The 18,510-nt window shown below is 42.2% G+C and overlaps 1 protein-coding gene across 1 annotated transcript in view; it reads left to right on the forward strand.

The window, feature by feature from the left end:
• The first annotated feature begins 4,019 nt into the window (after positions 1-4,019).
• LOC110502415 (enolase 4) overlaps positions 4,020-18,510 on the forward strand; it is a 39,885-nt gene continuing 25,394 nt past the window's right edge. The window contains exons 1-3 of the mRNA XM_021580440.3: positions 4,020-4,527; positions 5,034-5,162; positions 17,488-17,687. Coding sequence (XP_021436115.2) covers positions 4,351-4,527; positions 5,034-5,162; positions 17,488-17,687 — 506 coding nt within the window. The 5' untranslated portion in view covers positions 4,020-4,350. The remainder of the gene's footprint in view (positions 4,528-5,033; positions 5,163-17,487; positions 17,688-18,510) is intronic.

The raw sequence follows: 18,510 nt of genomic DNA on the forward strand, positions 1-18,510 counted from the left end.
TGCCAATTGCACTCTCCCTCAAAACTTGAGGCATCTGTGGCATTGTGTTGTGTGACAAAACTGCACATTTCAGAGTGGCCTGTTTTTTGTCCCCAGCACAAGGCACACATGTGTAATGATCATGCTGTTTAATCAGCTTCATGATATGCCACACCTGTCAGTTGGATGGATTATCTTGGCAAAGGAGAAAATCCCACTAACAGGGATGTAAACAAATTTGTGCAAAGAAACGTATGATATGTTACGAATTGTAGCTAGGTGGCTAACGTTAGCTAGCTGGCTAACATTAGCTACGCTAGAGGTTAGGGTTAAGTTAAGGAGTTAAGTAAAAGGGTTAAGGTTAGGGTTACGCCTCAATCACAACGACAGTGTCAACTGGATATGTTTGCAACAAAAGTTCAACATTCACCTTCTGCTACCATTTGTTTAACCCCCTTTTCTCCCCAATTGGTAGTTACAGTCTTGTCCCATCGCTGCAACTCCTGTATGGACTTGGGAAAGATGAAGGTTGAGAGCTATGCATCCTCCGAAACATGACCCTGCCAAGCCGAACTGCCTGTTTACACACTGCTTGCTTAACCCGGAAGTGTAAGGGGTGCGTAACTGGTGGCAGGGAAGGCAGATGCAGGAGAGCAGAACTAGGTAATAGCCGGAGCAGTTAAATTGCAAAACCAACGGCATAAAGAAATAACCACCATGGGTACAAAACCCGACACGCACCAGTAAACATGTGCACAAGCACTTACAACAAACGATTCCACACAAAGACATGGGGGGAACAGAGGGTTAAATACACAACAATTAATGAGGGAAATGAAAACCAGGTGTGTAGGAAAACAAGACAAAACAAATGGAAAATGAAAAGTGGATCGACGATGGCCCGAACAAAGAGAGGAACCGACTTCGGTGGAAGTCGTGACAGGAAGCCAGCCACACCAATGTGTCGGATGAAACACCGTACAACTGACGAGCGTGTCATCGTGCATGTGCTCCGGTCCATCACAGGAGTCTCTAGAGCGCGATGGGAAACCCTCGCCCTAACCCGGACGACTCTGGGCCAATTGTATGTCGCCTCATGGGTTCTCCCGATCGCAGCCGGCTGCGACACAGCCTGTGATTTAACCCGGATCTGTAGTGACACCTCAAGCACTGCAGTGTCTTAGACCGCTGCACCACTCAGGAGGCCTGCTACCATTTCTGTCAAGCCATCTACGCATAGTTTGATGCATACCTTCGATAAATGCAATATATTTATATTTAACGCAATGCTGCAAGGCAAAAGCATTGTTCCATTGGAAATGAATGTACTTCTGGTGTACCAAAAACGCAATGAAGCTGTCGGTGTGATCGAGGCGTTAGGGTTAGTGAAAAGTTTTAAGATTAGGATTAGCTAGCATGCTAAGTAGTTGCAAAGTAGCTAAAAAGTAGTAAGTAGTTAAAAAGTTGCTAATTATCTAAAATGCTGACGTTGTCGGTGATGAGACTTGAACTCACAACCTTTAGCATGCTAGATGTGCGCGTTGTACCCATTCACCTTGACCAACCATCCTACTTGAATTTTTGTCCTAAGTAATCATCGGTCTGATTTTAACCATACGAAATGTCACATATCATACTAAATGGAGTGTCACTGATTTACGTACAGAATAATACAAAATGTTCTGAGACCAGGTTGAGAGACCTGGCTAGTCTGGAGTGGTACAGACAGAGAGGACGGAAGGTTGAGTCAACAAGGAGCATGAATGGCAGCGTCCTGACTTATGAGCCTCTGAGGCTGTTATTGAATCTGATCATCCTGGCAGGAATAGAGCTCACCCACTGGAACATATGCATCCGGGTCAACCCTAGGGGTTTTGCCGCGTCAGATAAACTGTCTGGTCAGCTTGTCGAGAGAGGAAAAGAATGCTGCGGGCACAGGGATAGGGAGAGATTGAAACAAATATAGAAATCTGGGCAGGACATTCATTTTAATTACATGTATTCTACCCAGTAGAGAGGCAAGTCCATCCATTTACAAAGGTCACCCTCCACCTTTTGCAACAAGCTGGCCAGATTGAGTTTATATAGGTTGTTCAGGTTACCAACCACCATTATGCCCAAATATGTGAAGCCCATAGGCGACCATCTAAAAGGAAACTTGTGCTTGGTGGTATGGTGGTCAAAGACAGACAACGGTAAGATTTCGCTTTGATCAAAATTATAACACTGTAGTAGGATCTGCAAGTGAGAGAGGGAGTGTTCTGGGTTTGTTAGAAATAAAATAAGGTCGTCCGCAAAGAGTGATAACTTATGGGTATGGGGGCCCACCTCAAAGCCATGTATGACAAGACACATTCTAATAGCTTCAGCTATTGGACAACCTTGCCTAATTGGACAACCTTGCCTGTTCACCCTATAGAGAGGGAAAGAGGAGGAAGTAATCCCATTGGTAGCAATCCTAGCTTTAGGAGATTTGTAGAGTGATTTTATCAAATTTACAAACACGGTACCGAAACCAAACTTTTCCAAGACGCGAAAGAGGTATGGCCATTCAACCCTATCAAAGACCTTTTCAGTGTCGAGGGACACTAGGTATTTTGTTTTTGTTAGCAAGGTGAATTATATCAAAGAACCTTCTGAGATTATTGGAGGACAATCTATTAATTATGAAACCAGTCTGATCTGGGTTGACCAACAGGGGAAGACATGACTCCAGTCTCTTAGATAGCATCTTGGTGACCAGTTTACAATCTGTGTTAAGGAGAGAGATTGGTCTATAGGAGGCGCACTTTAGCGGGTGTTTCCCTTTCTTGTGGATTACAGTAATCACTGCTTGAGAGAAAGATTCCGGAAAGCAGTTGTCTTCCCCGGCTTTTTTAAGTACATCCATAAGGTAGGGGACCAACAGCTCCCTAAATTCTTTATAGAACTCTGGAGTGAAGCCATCCTCCCCGGGAGATTTATTAGAAGGTAAGGATTTAATGGCCTCCAACAATTCAGGAACTGAGAACTGTTCACTCAGGCGCTCTCTGTCTTCCTCTGACAGGCATGGGAGGTTGAGAGTGGAGAGAAAGGAGTCGATCTCTGATTGATCATCGCTTGATTGGGAAGTGTAGAGGTCTTCGTAGTATTTCTTAAAAGTATCATTAATTTCAGTAGGCCTAAAAGGCACTTTGACTGCTAATATACCTGCAATTAGTTTTGCTCATGAAACAGCCTGCAGCATCTTGATTTATCAGCCTCTGAGGCTGCTATTGAATCTGATCAGCCTGCCAGGAATAGCGCTCACCCACTGGATCATATGCATTAGCCTATAAGGCACGTTGACTGCTTATATGCCTGCAAGGAGCTTTGCTCATGAAACAGCCTACAATCTGATCAAGCTCTGAGGCTAAAAGCTAATCTGATCAGCCTGTCAGGAATGGAGCGCTGTATATGTAAATATTAACCACAAAACACAAAGTGTCTGTTATAATTATACAGATCAGTTATGCAAGCTAACAACCAACATAGATAACTAGTTAGCTAACTAGCTAGCAAGACTACCTAGATAGCTCACAAGACTACCTAGCTAGTTCCAAAAACTGGGTCCTAGGGCCCCCGTGGGTGCATATTTTGTTATTGTCCCTAGCAGTAGACAGATGATTCAAAGAACCAACTCATCATCAAGCTTTGGTTATTTGAATCAACTGTGTAGTGCTAACTTAGCACTGCTAAGGCAAAAACCCGAGGAGGCAGGACAAATTTTGGGAAACCCTGGCTCACAAGACTAGCAAAGCACACGAAAAGCACACAAATATGGTTAATCTACAACAAATCAGTCTGATATAATATCTGTGACATATCAGTATAAAGTTGCCTCATTTTAGAAAGATGTTAGCTAACTATTTTTCCCCCTCTAGGCTTCAGGATTCTGGCTGTTTGAATGTGGCTTGATAGAGCATTGTTCCTTGACTCGTTATTCCTCCGCTGGTCTTGGGGCAGCACGCAGCCTGGAATACAAGGCTGCCTGTCAGGCGCTGTTCCGGGCTTAAATGCCCACCGGCGATTTCTCTCCACATATCCATAGTTCAGGTTATAGATGAAAATGTAACCAGATATGTTTCCTAACGATCGTGTTACGTTATTTTCTCTCTGATGAAACATGTAAACGATATAATTCAATGTAGGAAGTTATGTCACATTTAAGTTGCTAAGCGACCAGTATTGTACACAAAGACCCGGCTCTGTTGACAGTTTGCTTGGTGTAGTAGCTATGTAAGTGAACAGTAGCACTAGCTGCAGTACTGTCGGTAGCTCGGTTCTCTGGAAGTGGCGACTGCGAATACAAGCCTTATTTTCTCTACAACACTCCGACAGAACGTTATAGCTATGTCTTATAAAGGCTTTATGAATTGTAACAGTCGTGTCTCCAAAGAAGAGCAGGAGTTTTATGATTTAAAAATGAAAGCTGCAGAATATTATAGGGCAAACGGCGTCCCACAGAAGATGGAGGGTGTCCTGAACGACATGTTCTTTGATAAGCCCGAGGATATTTATGGTTACCTGGTATGATTGACAATGATGCATTGATTTCTGAACTGCTGACCATCATATTATCATGCTTTCTATCTAGCTAGTTTGCTAAGCCAATGTTAAGTTAATCAGCTAACTTACTGGAGCCAGAAGTCATGTGTAAATACGGGCAAGTGTTTGGGTGCTGAAAAAATAAATTGTATGTAATGTCTAAGCTCCAGTCCTCCCTAGTAGTGGCTGCACAACTCCATCGTAAATCGTGGCTAAATTAGCTTCTGTAGCTGACTCAAGGGGAACGTTATTTAGTCTTAGCTTACCATGTAAACAAAAAACAGCTATCTAACGTTAGCTAGTTTTGGCTCAAGTCGAGCACTAGTGTTACTGAGCACTGATGAGCAAATCATGCCCTTGTTTAGGCCTAATTGAATCAGTAATCCTGCTGGGCTGTGGCACTGCAGTGCACCGGCTGGTGTGGTCCCAATATCCAGGTTGTTGTTTCTTTCTGCTGTGATTATTAAAAGTTTTATGAAATGTTCTAGGCAAATTACTTCTCAAAATTATCATCGCCACCTGTGATAAGCAGACTATTGGGGAAAGAAATTTATGATGGAAAGGGTCAACTATCCCTCCAGGCACAGGTCCTCTGCATCATCAAAAACGAAGAAAAGGTAAGTTCATGAGCAAGCTAGCTAGCGAGCTCCTTTTTCCTTGTACCAGGTTCTTTTCAGTTTTGTGCATCTTCTCCTTGTTGGCAATTGAAGTAGCCCACTCACTTCCCAAATGTTTAATTCATACTGCCAAATCTGTGATCAATATCTGTAGAGGTTGCAATAGGCAGTGCGGGAAAAAGTACCCAATCATCATACACGAGTAAAAGTAAAGAGACCGTAATAGAAAATGACTCGGGTAAAAGTGAAAGTAACCCAGTAAAATCCTACTTGAGTAAACGTCTAAAAGTATTTGGTTTTAAATATACTTAAGTTTCAAACGTAATATACTTAAGTAAAAAGTAAAAGTATAAATCATTTCAAATTCCTTATATTAAGCAAACCAGATGGCACCATTTTCTAGTTTTTAGTTTCTAGGCATGCTCCAACACTCAGACATCATTTACAAATGAAGCATGTGATTAGTCAGTCAGCCAGATAATTTTATGACCTGCTAAGCATTCAAAATGTAACGAGTACTTTTGGGTGTCAGGGAAAATGTATGGAGTAAAAATTACACCATTGGCATTAGGAATGTAGTGAAGTAAAAGTAAAAGTTGTCAAAAATATAAATAGTAAAGTACAGATACCCTCCCAAGTAGTAGTTCCAAATATGTTTTACTTAAGTACTTTACACCACTGGCAGTAGGTTCGTAATGTAACCTAATTTCTAGCACAATTCCAGAAAGTTTTTTCATCTGTCATATTATGGATATTCAATCAAATGTATTTGTTGCTATCAAGTGGGGCATTGTTGACAAAAAAAAATTACTCATAAGGTTTTCAATTGGAATTGCCAGTATATGGTCATGTTTGACATGACAGTATCTGGGCTCTTCAGCCATTCAGGGAGATCTAATGGGAAGATGCAGCTGGGGAAACGTGCAGGCTTGGAGGGTAGTCATCAGAGGACAACCACTGCCCCTTGCCATTTCAGTTTTTCAGAATTTTAGTCTGGGCAAAGAAACATAATAAAATCAAATCAAATCAAATGTTATTTGTCACATACACATGGTTAGCTGATGTTAATGCGAGTGTAGCGAAATGCTTGTGCTTCTAGTTCTGACAATGCAGTAATAACCAACAAGTAATCTAACTAACAATTCCAAAACTACTGTCTTATACACAGTGTAAGGGGATAAAGAATATGTACATAAAGATATATGAATGAGTGATGGTACAGAGCAGCATAGGCAAGATACAGTAGATGAAATCGAGTACAGTATATACATATGAGATGAGTATGTAAACAAAGTGGCATAGTTAAAGTGGCTAGTGATACATGTATTACATAAGGATGCAGTAGATTATATAGAGTACAGTATATACGTGTACATACAGTGCCTTGCGAAAGTAATCATGAACTATCAGTTTTTACTAAACAGTTGCCTCTACAACGCCTGGGCATTCATTTACATCCGACTGTGCTGAGGCCAGCAGTTTTACACTGAACAATATCAAAGATTTTACTGAGTTACAGTTCATAGAAAGAAATCAGTCAATTTAAATAAATAAATGAGGCCCTAATCTATTGATTTCACATGACTGGGCAGGGGGTGCAGCCATGGGTGGGCCTGGGAGGGCATAGGCCCACCCACTGGGGAGCCAGCCTCAGCCATTCAAAAGTAGTTTTTCTCCACAAAAGGGATTTATTACAGACAGAAATACTCCTCAGCACCCCCTTCCCCCTCAGACGATCCCGCAGGTCTTGGGCTGGGGTGGTTACACGTGGTCTGCTATTGTGAGGCCGGTTTGATGGACTGACAAATTCTCTAAAACAATGTTGAATGCGGCTTATGGTAGAGAAATTAACATTCAATTACCTGGAAACAGCTCTGTTGGACATTCCTGCAGTCAGCATGCCAATTGCACACTTTTTTAAATACATTTTTTATTTCACCTTTATTTAACCAGGTAGGCTAGTTGAGAACAAGTTCTCATTTACAACTGCGACCTGGCCAAGATAAAGCAAAGCGACACAAACAACAACACAGAGTTACACATGGAATAAACAAACATACAGTCAATAATACAAATGAAAAGGTCTATAAACAGTGTGTGCAAATGAGGTAGGATAAGGGCGGTAGGTAATAAATAGGCCATAGTGGCGAAATAATTACAATATAGCAATTAAACACTGGAGTGATAGATGTGCAGAAGATGGAAGATGAATGTGCAAGTAGAGATACTGGGGTGCAAAGGAGCAAAATAAATAACAGTATGGGGATGAGGTAGTTGGATGGGATATTTACAGATGGGCTATGTACAGGTGCAGTGATCTGTGAGCTGCTCGGACAGCTGGTGCTTAAAGTTAGTGAGGGAGTAAGTCAAAATTTGAGAGAAATAGGCTTTGTGTGTGTATGGAACATTTCTGTGATCTTTTATTTTAGCTCATGGGACCAACACTTTACATGTTGTGTTTATATTTTTGTTCAGTATAGATTCGACACAGGAAACCTCTCTCACAGTCGACAGAGAAACATTTCGGCCCAAGGGACAGAGTAGAGGATTTAGCAGCCTTTAGAGTGATTCTCTTGGATTATTACCATGCCCATTTGGCAGATACCATGAGATGGCTGATGGTAATCTGCCATGACAGGGAACAGCGAGGCTAGTGGTTGAACCTAAAGGGAGAGAGAGAGAGAAAGAAGAGAGTGGATAATTAACTCAGATATTCCACCTCCTAACTACGCTGCTGGCTTCAGGTCAGTGGGAGGTGCCTGTGTTAGCGCTGCCTGCCTCAGTGCTCATCACAGTCTGGGACCACTCTAAGATGGCAGCCGAGGCAGAGGGAGGCACAAATCCAAACAAACCTTTATTTCACTGTTCTCCCTCAGTGCAACATTTGAATTGTTTCACACCTTGAGCCATGTTAACTCAGTCAGAGTGCAATGCTTTTGACGGATGCTGTTTTTGTTTGACTTATTACACTGTGACACTCTGGTTAAATTTCTAAATCTTTTCCCCCTAATCGAACCAAAACAAATCTGTTTGTTGACATTGGGCCCGATTCAGACTTATGAAATGTATGCCTTTCATGTGCCTTTCCTTCATACTTCTTAGTAGTTGGTATTCAGACTTACCCTTGTGTAGGTGTGTAAAGGGCTTTGCAGGTGTGGTTCTCTTGCACATGCTGTATAAATGTAATTTAACTGCTGAAAACTCTTTCCCGCTTACCGGACAACAGATGTTCTCATTCCATAGGGTTATCAGTACATGTATCTAAAGCCGTCTCTTTAAATTTGGTGTAGCTTTTAATTATAACTTTTTTTCTCGAAAGACTCACTAGAATATATGGAGAGAACAGTTCATAATGTTAGGGATCATATTAGGAAAAGCCACGAATCCCTAAATACACTCATATTCATCTCATTTTTAGCACCAACTGGTAGATTTAAAAATACTCTGATCTATATTATTTAGGGTTAGGAAAGTATTTATGAATAATAATAAAAAACAGGTCTGGACAGCCTTTATGCACAAAATAAATTGGTGAATCAAAAAACGGTGTTTCATCCTGAAAGTTACCATATTTTAAACAGTTAAATCCATGAAATATTGGACGGTGATAAAAGTGTACAAGAGAGCTTGAACAGTAGTCCTATAAATCTACCCTAATAATCCTCCCTGATCACGGAACTGTGATGATAATGGTCCAGTCGTCGTGAATTGAGTACCCCAGGCTCCAGGTTTGAACTGCTATGTATGGTCTGCGTTTTATAATGATTCAAATAGGCTACATGTCCCAAATTATTGCACAATTTGTAATATGTTAGTCTAATGTGATCCACTGTTGCTAGCGATCCTCAGGAACTACTACACAAACGTAACAGAGGAAAGAAAGGTAAACTAACGATGTAATGGAATGATGCCAAATGTAAGGAAACTAACACTAAAGTGACAGTTATAAATGTATGTGGGTAGAACTGATGGTGGCTACCGATAGTGGTTCATATTTAACAGTATACAAATTGTAAAGCATACAGTAAAAAGTCTGGGCATATAATTTAAACATTCTAGAAATTATAAATAAACTCGGTAGGTTTGGCGCTATACGGTCATTTGCACATGGCTACAGAAGCCTATAGCTTGTGTCTCCAAATTTAATCTTTGCAAGTTATAAGGCCAGCATTTCATAAAATTCACTGTGCAAAAGGTAATATGTTGATATGCTTCAGTTGGCTGCTATATGACTGGTTTCACATTTGTTTCCAGCTATCATAAGATAGGCCTAAAATAAATCTAAAACAATTGTCATTTATATTTACAATCCCATTATCCAAACGGCTTACTCATTTACCTAGCTCTCAAGAGCTGTTATCAATTTGTAAATTACAGTTCATGGAGAATGGTGTTCTTTCTAAATAAAAAAATGAAGTAGATGTTGTTCCACTTGGAACTGACAGGTTGCTCGACCTTATTCATTGTGTAAAGGTGTAGGTATTATGAGGGACTTAAGTCAAGGTCAGATTATGGCGTATCTGTAGACACCTCCGCCACACATTTCTTTGATCTCCACCCCAAATGAATGATATATGATGGTGATAGCATGCTTTTCTCATGCTTAAACTCAAGGTCAGAATATGCATAGAGATAAAAGTGCATAAAAGGTGAATTATGTTCCATTTATGCACACTTAACCCGGGTCGGAATTCCCCCCCACATGAATAGACTAGTATGATATAATTTGTTGGTATTGGAGGTGTGACCATAGTCACATTTTTTGGGGATATCTCTATGGAAGTGACATTCAGAACTTTATGGTTTCCATGTGATGTTCGCACAAGGATTGAGTAAAGTCTCTGTTTATTATGGTAAAACTTGTTACAGACCGTTACTGTATACGGTGGCTTGCGAGGAGTATTCACCCTTCTTGGCATTCAACCTATTTTGTTGCCTTACAACCTGGAATTAAAATAGATTTTTTGGGGGGCTGGTATCATTTGATTTACACAACATGCCTACCACTTTGAAGATGCAAAATATGTTTTATTGTGAAACAAACAAGAAATAAGACAAAAAAACGAAGAACTTGAGAGTGCATAACTATTCACCCCCCCAAAGTCAATACTTTGTAGAGCCACCTTTTTCAGAAATTACAGCTGCAAGTCTATTGGGGTATGTCTTGTCCTGTCCCTTGTATATATTGTTTCTTTCTTCATATATATTTAATAATACATTTTCATCAAATTTTTCCATCTACGGACTGAACATACTCTCCTGCAACCCGCCTCACCCAATGCGGTATGGATCTGCAATTTTTTTTAAACTTTAGAACCGTAACCCCCTTCAGAAGCTAGCCAGCTGACTAGCTAGTCGTCATTTAGCCACTGCTAGTTTGTCATCACCGTTAACTGGGACATCTGCCAGCTTCAGCCCGGTAAACTCCTGCCAGCCTGCACAGTACGATATCAACCCAGAGCATATCGGACTGCTTTTCTCCACCATATCTCCAGATTCCTACCGCAAGCTCTGAACCGTTACTCCCCCGAATCATCGCAGTTAGCTAGCTGCTGTCCGAGTGGCTACTCCTGGCTAATGTCTCTGTCCCGAAGCAAGCACCAGTTAGCCTGGAGCTAGCCTCGAATCTAGGTCCATCTCCCGGCTAGCCGAAGAGATCTATCAAGCAATTCCTGGGCTTCAATTACATCTTTTGCCAATTGGCCTGGACCCTTTTCTGCCGACACGGAGCCCCGTCGATCCATAATGACTGGTCTGCCGACGTAACCATCCGAGGGGGTTTCAACAGGCTCCGCCGTTGCGACATCCAAATGAGGCCCATCTGCTAGCCTGCTGCTAGCCCCGGCCTGCTAGCTGTCTGAATCTCCCTGCCTCCAGCTCTGCTCAATATTCCTTAGCTAGCCCTGTTATACCACCCCCCACCCCCCACACATGCGGTGACTGCACCTGGCTTAAATGGTGCTTCTAGAGACAAAACCTCTCTTATCGTCACTCAATGCCTAGGCTTACCTCCAATGTACTCACATCCTACCATACCCTTGTCGGTACATTATGCCTTGAATCTATCCTACCGTGCCCAGAAACCTGCCCCCTTTACTCTCTGTTCCGAACGCACTAGACGACCAGTTCTTTTAGCCTTTAGCCATACTCTTATCCTACTCATGTTCTGTTCTTCTGGTGATGTAGAGGTTAACCCAGGCCTTCCAGCCCCCAGCATCACTCCCATTCTCCAGACGCTCTCATTTGTTGACTTCTGTAACCGTAAAGGCATTGGTTTCATGCATGTTAACATTAGAAGACTCCTCCCTAAATTTGTTTTATTCACTGCTTTAGCACACTCCGCCAACCCTGATGTCCTAGCTGTGTCTGAATCCTGGCTTAGGAAGGCCACCAAAAATCCTGACATTTTCATCCATAACTATAACATTTTCAGACAAGATAGACCTTCCAAAGGGGGTGGAGTTGCAATCTACTGCAGAGATAGCCTGCATAGTTCTGTCATACTATCCAGGTCTGTGCCCAAGCAATTCTAGCTTCTTCTTTAAAAAAAACACCTTTCCAGAAACAAGTCTCTCACCATTGCCGCTTGTTATAGACCCCCTTCAGCCCCCAGCTGTGCCCTGGACACCATATGTGAATTGATCACCCCCCATCTATCTTCATAGTTCATACTGTTAGGTGACCTAAACTGGGTCTTGCTTAACACCCCGGCCGTCCTACAATCTAAGCTAGATGCCCTCATCTCACACAAATGATCAAGGAACATACCAGGTTCAACCCAAAATCTGTAACCATGGGCACCCTCTTAGATATCATCCTGACCAACCTGCCCTCTAAATACACCTCTGCTGTCTCCAGGATCTCAGCGATCACTGCCCCATTGCCTGTGTGCGTAATGGGTCCCGCGGTCAAACGATCACCCCTCATCACTGTCAAACACTCCCTTATACACTTCAGCGAGCAGGTCTTTCTAACCAACCTGGCCCGGGTATCTTGGAAGGATATTGACCTCATCCCATCAGAAGAGGATGCCTGGTTGCTCCTCAAAAGTGCTTTCCTCTCCATCTTAAATAAGCATTCATTCAAAAAATTTAGAACTAAGAACATATACAGTGCCTTGCGAAAGTATTCGGCCCCCTTGAACTTTGCGACCTTTTGCCACATTTCAGGCTTCAAACATAAAGATATAAAACTGTATTTTTTTGTGAAGAATCAACAACAAGTGGGACACAATCATGAAGTGGAACGACATTTATTGGATATTTCAAACTTTTTTAACAAATCAAAAACTGAAAAATTGGGCGTGCAAAATTATTCAGCCCCCTTAAGTTAATACTTTGTAGCGCCACCTTTTGCTGCGATTACAGCTGTAAGTCGCTTGGGGTATGTCTCTATCAGTTTTGCACATCGAGAGACTGACATTTTTTCCCATTCCTCCTTGCAAAACAGCTCGAGCTCAGTGAGGTTGGATGGAGAGCATTTGTGAACAGCAGTTTTCAGTTCTTTCCACAGATTCTCGATTGGATTCAGGTCTGGACTTTGACTTGGCCATTCTAACACCTGGATATGTTTATTTTTGAACCATTCCATTGTAGATTTTGCTTTATGTTTTGGATCATTGTCTTGTTGGAAGACAAATCTCCGTCCCAGTCTCAGGTCTTTTGCAGACTCCATCAGGTTTTCTTCCAGAATGGTCCTGTATTTGGCTCCATCCATCTTCCCATCAATTTTAACCATCTTCCCTGTCCCTGCTGAAGAAAAGCAGGCCCAAACCATGATGCTGCCACCACCATGTTTGACAGTGGGGATGGTGTGTTCAGGGTGATGAGCTGTGTTGCTTTTACGCCAAATATAACGTTTTGCATTGTTGCCAAAAAGTTCAATTTTGGTTTCATCTGACCAGAGCACCTTCTTCCACATGTTTGGTGTGTCTCCCAGGTGGCTTGTGGCAAACTTTAAACAACACTTTTTATGGATATCTTTAAGAAATGGCTTTCTTCTTGCCACTCTTGCATAAAGGTCAGATTTGTGCAATATACGACTGATTGTTGTCCTATGGACAGAGTCTCCCACCTCAGCTGTAGATCTCTGCAGTTCATCCAGAGTGATCATGGGCCTCTTGGCTGCATCTGTGATCAGTCTTATCCTTGTATGAGCTGAAAGTTTAGAGGGACGGCCAGGTCTTGGTAGATTTGCAGTGGTCTGATACTCCTTCCATTTCAATATTATCGCTTGCACAGTGCTCCTTGGGATGTTTAAAGCTTGGGAAATCTTTTTGTATCCAAATCCGGCTTTAAACTTCTTCACAACAGTATCTCGGACCTGCCTGGTGTGTTCCTTGTTCTTCATGATGCTCTCTGCGCTTTTAACGGACCTCTGAGACTATCACAGTGCAGGTGCATTTATACGGAGACTTGATTACACACAGGTGGATTGTATTTATCATCATTAATCATTTAGGTCAACATTGGATCATTCAGAGATCCTCACTGAACTTCTGGAGAGAGTTTGCTGCACTGAAAGTAAAGGGGCTGAATAATTTTGCACGCCCAATTTTTCAGTTTTTGATTTGTTAAAAAAGTTTGAAATATCCAATAAATGTTGTTCCACTTCATGATTGTGTCCCACTAGTTGTTGATTCTTCACAAAAAAATACAGTTTTATATCTTGATGTTTGAAGCCTGAAATGTGGCAAAAGGTCGCAAAGTTCAAGGGGGCCGAATACTTTCGCAAGGCACTGTATAGCCCTTGGTTCACCTCAGACTTGACTGCCCTTGACCAGCACAAAAACATCCTGTGGGGTTCTGCATTAGCATCGAATAGCCCCCGCGATATGCAACTCTTCATGGAAGTCAGGAACCAATATACTCAGTCAGTTAGGAAAGCTTTACAGTTTTGGGATACTGTAAAGTCCATGGAGAATAAGAGCACCTCCTCCCAGCTGCCCACCGCACTGATAGCAAACACTGTCATCACCGATAAATCTACGATAATCGATAATTTCAATAAGCATTTTTCCACTGCTGGCCATGCTTTCCACCTACCCCGACCAACACCCCAGCACCCCTTGCAGCAACTTGCCCCCCCCCTTCTCCTTGACCCAAATCCAAACAGCTGATGTTCTGAAATAGCTGCAAAATCTGGATCCCTACAAATCAGCTGGGCTATACAATCTTCTAAAATTATCCGCCAAAATTGTTGCAACCCCTATTACTAGCCTGTTCAACCTCTCTTTCGTATCATCTGGGATCCCCAAAGATTGGAAAGCTGCCGCGGTCATCCCCCTCTTCAAAGGGGGAGACACCTTAGACCCAAACTGTTATAGACATATATCCATCCTGCCTTGCCTTTCTAAAATCTTCGAAAGCCAAGTTAATAAACAGATCACCGACCATTTCGAATCCCACCGTACCGTCTCCACTATGCAATCTGGTTTCCAAGCTGATCATGGATGCACCTCAGCCACAATCAAGGTCCTAAACGATATCATAACTGCCATCGATAAAAGACAGTACTGTGCAGCCGTCTTCATCGATCTGGCCAAGGCTTTTGACTCTGTCAATCACCTCATTCTTATCGGCAGGCTCAATAGCCTTGGTTGTCAAATGACTGCCTCGCCTGGTTCACCAAATACTTCTCAGACAGAGTTCAGTGTGTCAAATCGGAGGGCCTGTTGTTCGGACCTCTAGCAGTCTCTATGGGGGTGCCACAGAGCTCAATTCTCGGGCTGACTCTTTTCTCTGTATATATCAATGATGTCGCTCTTGCTGCGGGTGATTCTCTGATCCACCTCTAAGCAGACGACACCATTCTGTAATCATCTGGCCCTTCTTTGGACACTGTGCTAACAAACCTCCAAATGAGCTTCAACGCCATACAACACTCCTTCCGTGGCCTAAACTAAGTGCATGCTCTTCAACCGATTGCTGCCCGCACCCTCCCGCCCGGCTAGCGTCACTACTCTGGACGGTTCTGACCTAGAATATGTGGACAACTGCAAATACCTAGGTGTCTGGTTAGACTGTAAACTCTCCTTCCAGACTCACATTAAGCATCTCCAATCCCAAATGAAATCTAGAATCGGCTTCCTATTTTGCAACAAAGCCTCCTTCACTCATGCCGCCAAACATACACTCATAAAACTGACTATCCTACCGATCCTCGACTTCAGCGATGTCATTTACAAAATAGCCCCCCACACTCTACTCAGCAAACTGGATGTAATCTATCACAGTGCCATCCGTTTTGTCACCAAAGCCCCATATACTACCCACCACTGCGACTTCTATTCTCTCGTTGGCTGCCCTCACTACATATCCGTTGCCAAACCCACTGGCTCCAGGTAATCTATAAGTATTTGATAGGTAAAGCCCCGCCTTATCTCAGCTCACTGGTCACCATAGCAACACCTAGCAGCACCAACTCTAGAAGGTATATTGCACTGGTCATCCCCAAAGCCAACACTTACTTTGGTCGCCTTTCCTTCCAGTTCTCTGATACCAATGACTGGGACGAATTGCAAAAATCTCTGAAACTGGAGTCTTATATGTTGGGATGTTATCGATCACTCTCTAACTTTAAGCATCAGCTGTCAGAGCAGCTTATCGATCACTGTACCTGTACACAGCCAATCTGTAAATAGCACACTTGACCTCATCCCCATATTATTACTTACCCTCTTGCTCTTTTGCACCCCAGTATCTCTTCTTGCACATCATCATCTGCACATATTTCACTCCAGTATTATTGCTAAATTGTAATTATTTCGCCTCTATAGCCTATTTATTGCCTACCTCCCTTCTCTTCTTCATTTGCACACACTGTACATAGATCTTTCTATTTTTCTTTTATTTTGTGTTATTGACTGTACGTTTGTTTATGTGTAACTCTGTGTTGATGTTTTTGTCGCACTGCTATGCTTTATCTTGTCCAGGTCGCAGTTGTAAATGATAACTTGTTCTCAACTGGCCTACCTGTTTAAATAAAGGTGAAATAAAAAAAAATGTCTATAAGCTTGGAACATCTAGCCATTGGTATTTTTGCCCATTCTTCAGGGCAAAACTGCTCCAGCTCCTTCAATTTGAATGGGTTCTGCTGGTGTACAGCAATCTTTATGTCATACCACAGATTCTCAATTGGATTGAGGTCTGGGCTTTGACTAGGCCATTCCAAGACATTTAAATGTTTCCCCTTAAACCACTCAAGTGTTGCTTTAGCAGTATGCTTAGGGTCATTGTCCTGCTGGAAGGTGAACCTCCGTCCCAGTCTCAAATCTCTGGAAGACTGAAACAGGTTTCCCTCAAGAATTTCCCTGTATTTCGCATCCTCCATCATTCTTTCATTTCTGACCAGTTTCCCAGTCCCTGCCGATGGAAAAACATCCCAACAGCATGATGCTGCCACCACCATGCGTCAAACGTGTTTGCTTATTTTGTCTATAAGTAATGGCTTTTTTTTCTGGCCACTCTTCCCTAAAGCCCAGCTCTGTGGAGTGTCCGGCTTAAATTGGGCCTATAGACAGATACTCCAATCTCCGCTGTGGAGCTTTGCAGCTCCTTCAGGGTTATCTTTGGTCTCTTTGTTGCCTCTATGATTAATGCCCTCCTTGCCTGGTCCATGAGTTTTGGTGGACGTCTTGGAAGGTTTGTTGTGATGCCATATTCTTTCCAGTTTTTAATAATGGATTTAATGGTCCTCCGTGGGATGTTCAAAGTTTCTGATATTTTTTTATAACCCAACCTTGATCTGTACTTCTCCACAACTTTGTCCCTGACCTGTTTGGAGAGCTCCTTGGTCTTCGTGGTGCCGCTTGATTGGTGGTGCCCCTTGCTTAGTGGTGTTGCAGACTCTGGGGCCTTTCAGAACAGGTGTATATATACACTGAGATCATTTGACAGATCATGAGATATTGCACACAGGTGGACTTTATTTAACTAATTATGTGTCTTCTGAAGGTAATTGGTTACACCAGATCTTATTTAGGGGCTTTGTAGCAAACGGGGTGAATACATATGCATGCACCACTTTAACATTTTTTATTTTTTAGAATTTCACCAATTTGGACTATTTTTTGTATGTCTATTATATGAAATCCAATTAAAATGTATTTTAATTACAGGTTGTAATGCAACAAAATAGGAAAAACGCCAAGGGGGAGGAATACTTTTTCAAGGCACTGTATCATGGTATTCCTAGGACTATAGTAGATTATGTAGCAGACAGCATCATCATTCTTCTAAAAGGCATCATAGTAGGTTTTGCCTCACATTGTCCACCCACTGCTTTTTCTTGCTAAAACCCTTCTCCCCCTTGTCTTTGTGTTTAGACGACATGTTCTGCGGTGATATCAAGCCACAGGGAGGTCCTCGACAACAGTTTCCAGGACCAAAGTGGTGTGACCAATATCAACAATGATAAGAGGAGGGATTCTGTGATGGCCGCTCTCCACTGGATCCATGAATCACTGAACACAATCCTAAAGGGCTCTGATCCCTGCGACCAGACAGGAGTGGATAAAATACTTAGGTACGCATCCTCTCTAGAGCTCTGTGCACAGATATGTTTTTGAAACCAGTAGTTGTCAATACTGAAAGTCAAGATATTGGCGATCAATGATTATCAGATATTATTCGCAGAGTGCAGAATTATTATTATTTTTTTTACATGGTTGGATATGTAACTAATAACTATAAAAACAACCTTGCTGAAATACCCCCAGGTCTAATAATAACCCTCCGGCTGTAGATTTGAACCGATTCACAAGTTTTGAAAATGGATTGTCCTAAGGTTCCACTACTTTGTCCACTCTGGGAACCTGAACACACAAAATACATTTGGGTGATTTTCATAACATTTTGGGTGTTTTATTTAACTTTTGTACACCAGCGGTGTTCCCGGACCGATCATTAGAAATGAATGAGTGAGACTACAATTAGTGTATAAAATTTAGTTCAGGCACATGCCCATTCATCAGATGGACACACTTCCCCTCCCAGACCCCCACATGCAAGTGTGTTTGAGCACACACACACACACACCTCACTCTTTCATGGCAACCTCCACGGGAACCTTTCCCCAATATAATCTTTCCCCCACAGGAACCACACCTGTTGGCATTCTCACAAACAATCGCAACATCGTTTCAATGATATATACAACTTTTCTTGCAACTCTGGTATATAAAGGCCTTGCTCACAATTCATTCTGTGGCAGCACAATGACCAAACGATATACTGCATGTGAGGCTCTTGATCATATCTTTGATCATGACACGGGTGAGGGGAGAGAGTCCTTGTTAAACTTTGACACAAAGTAGTCTGTGACAAATAGCACAATATGTTTCATCTGA

Source organism: Oncorhynchus mykiss, chromosome 23 (genome assembly GCF_057628025.1).
Source record: "Oncorhynchus mykiss isolate SJ-2025 chromosome 23, ASM5762802v1, whole genome shotgun sequence".
Taxonomy (NCBI): domain Eukaryota; kingdom Metazoa; phylum Chordata; class Actinopteri; order Salmoniformes; family Salmonidae; genus Oncorhynchus; species Oncorhynchus mykiss.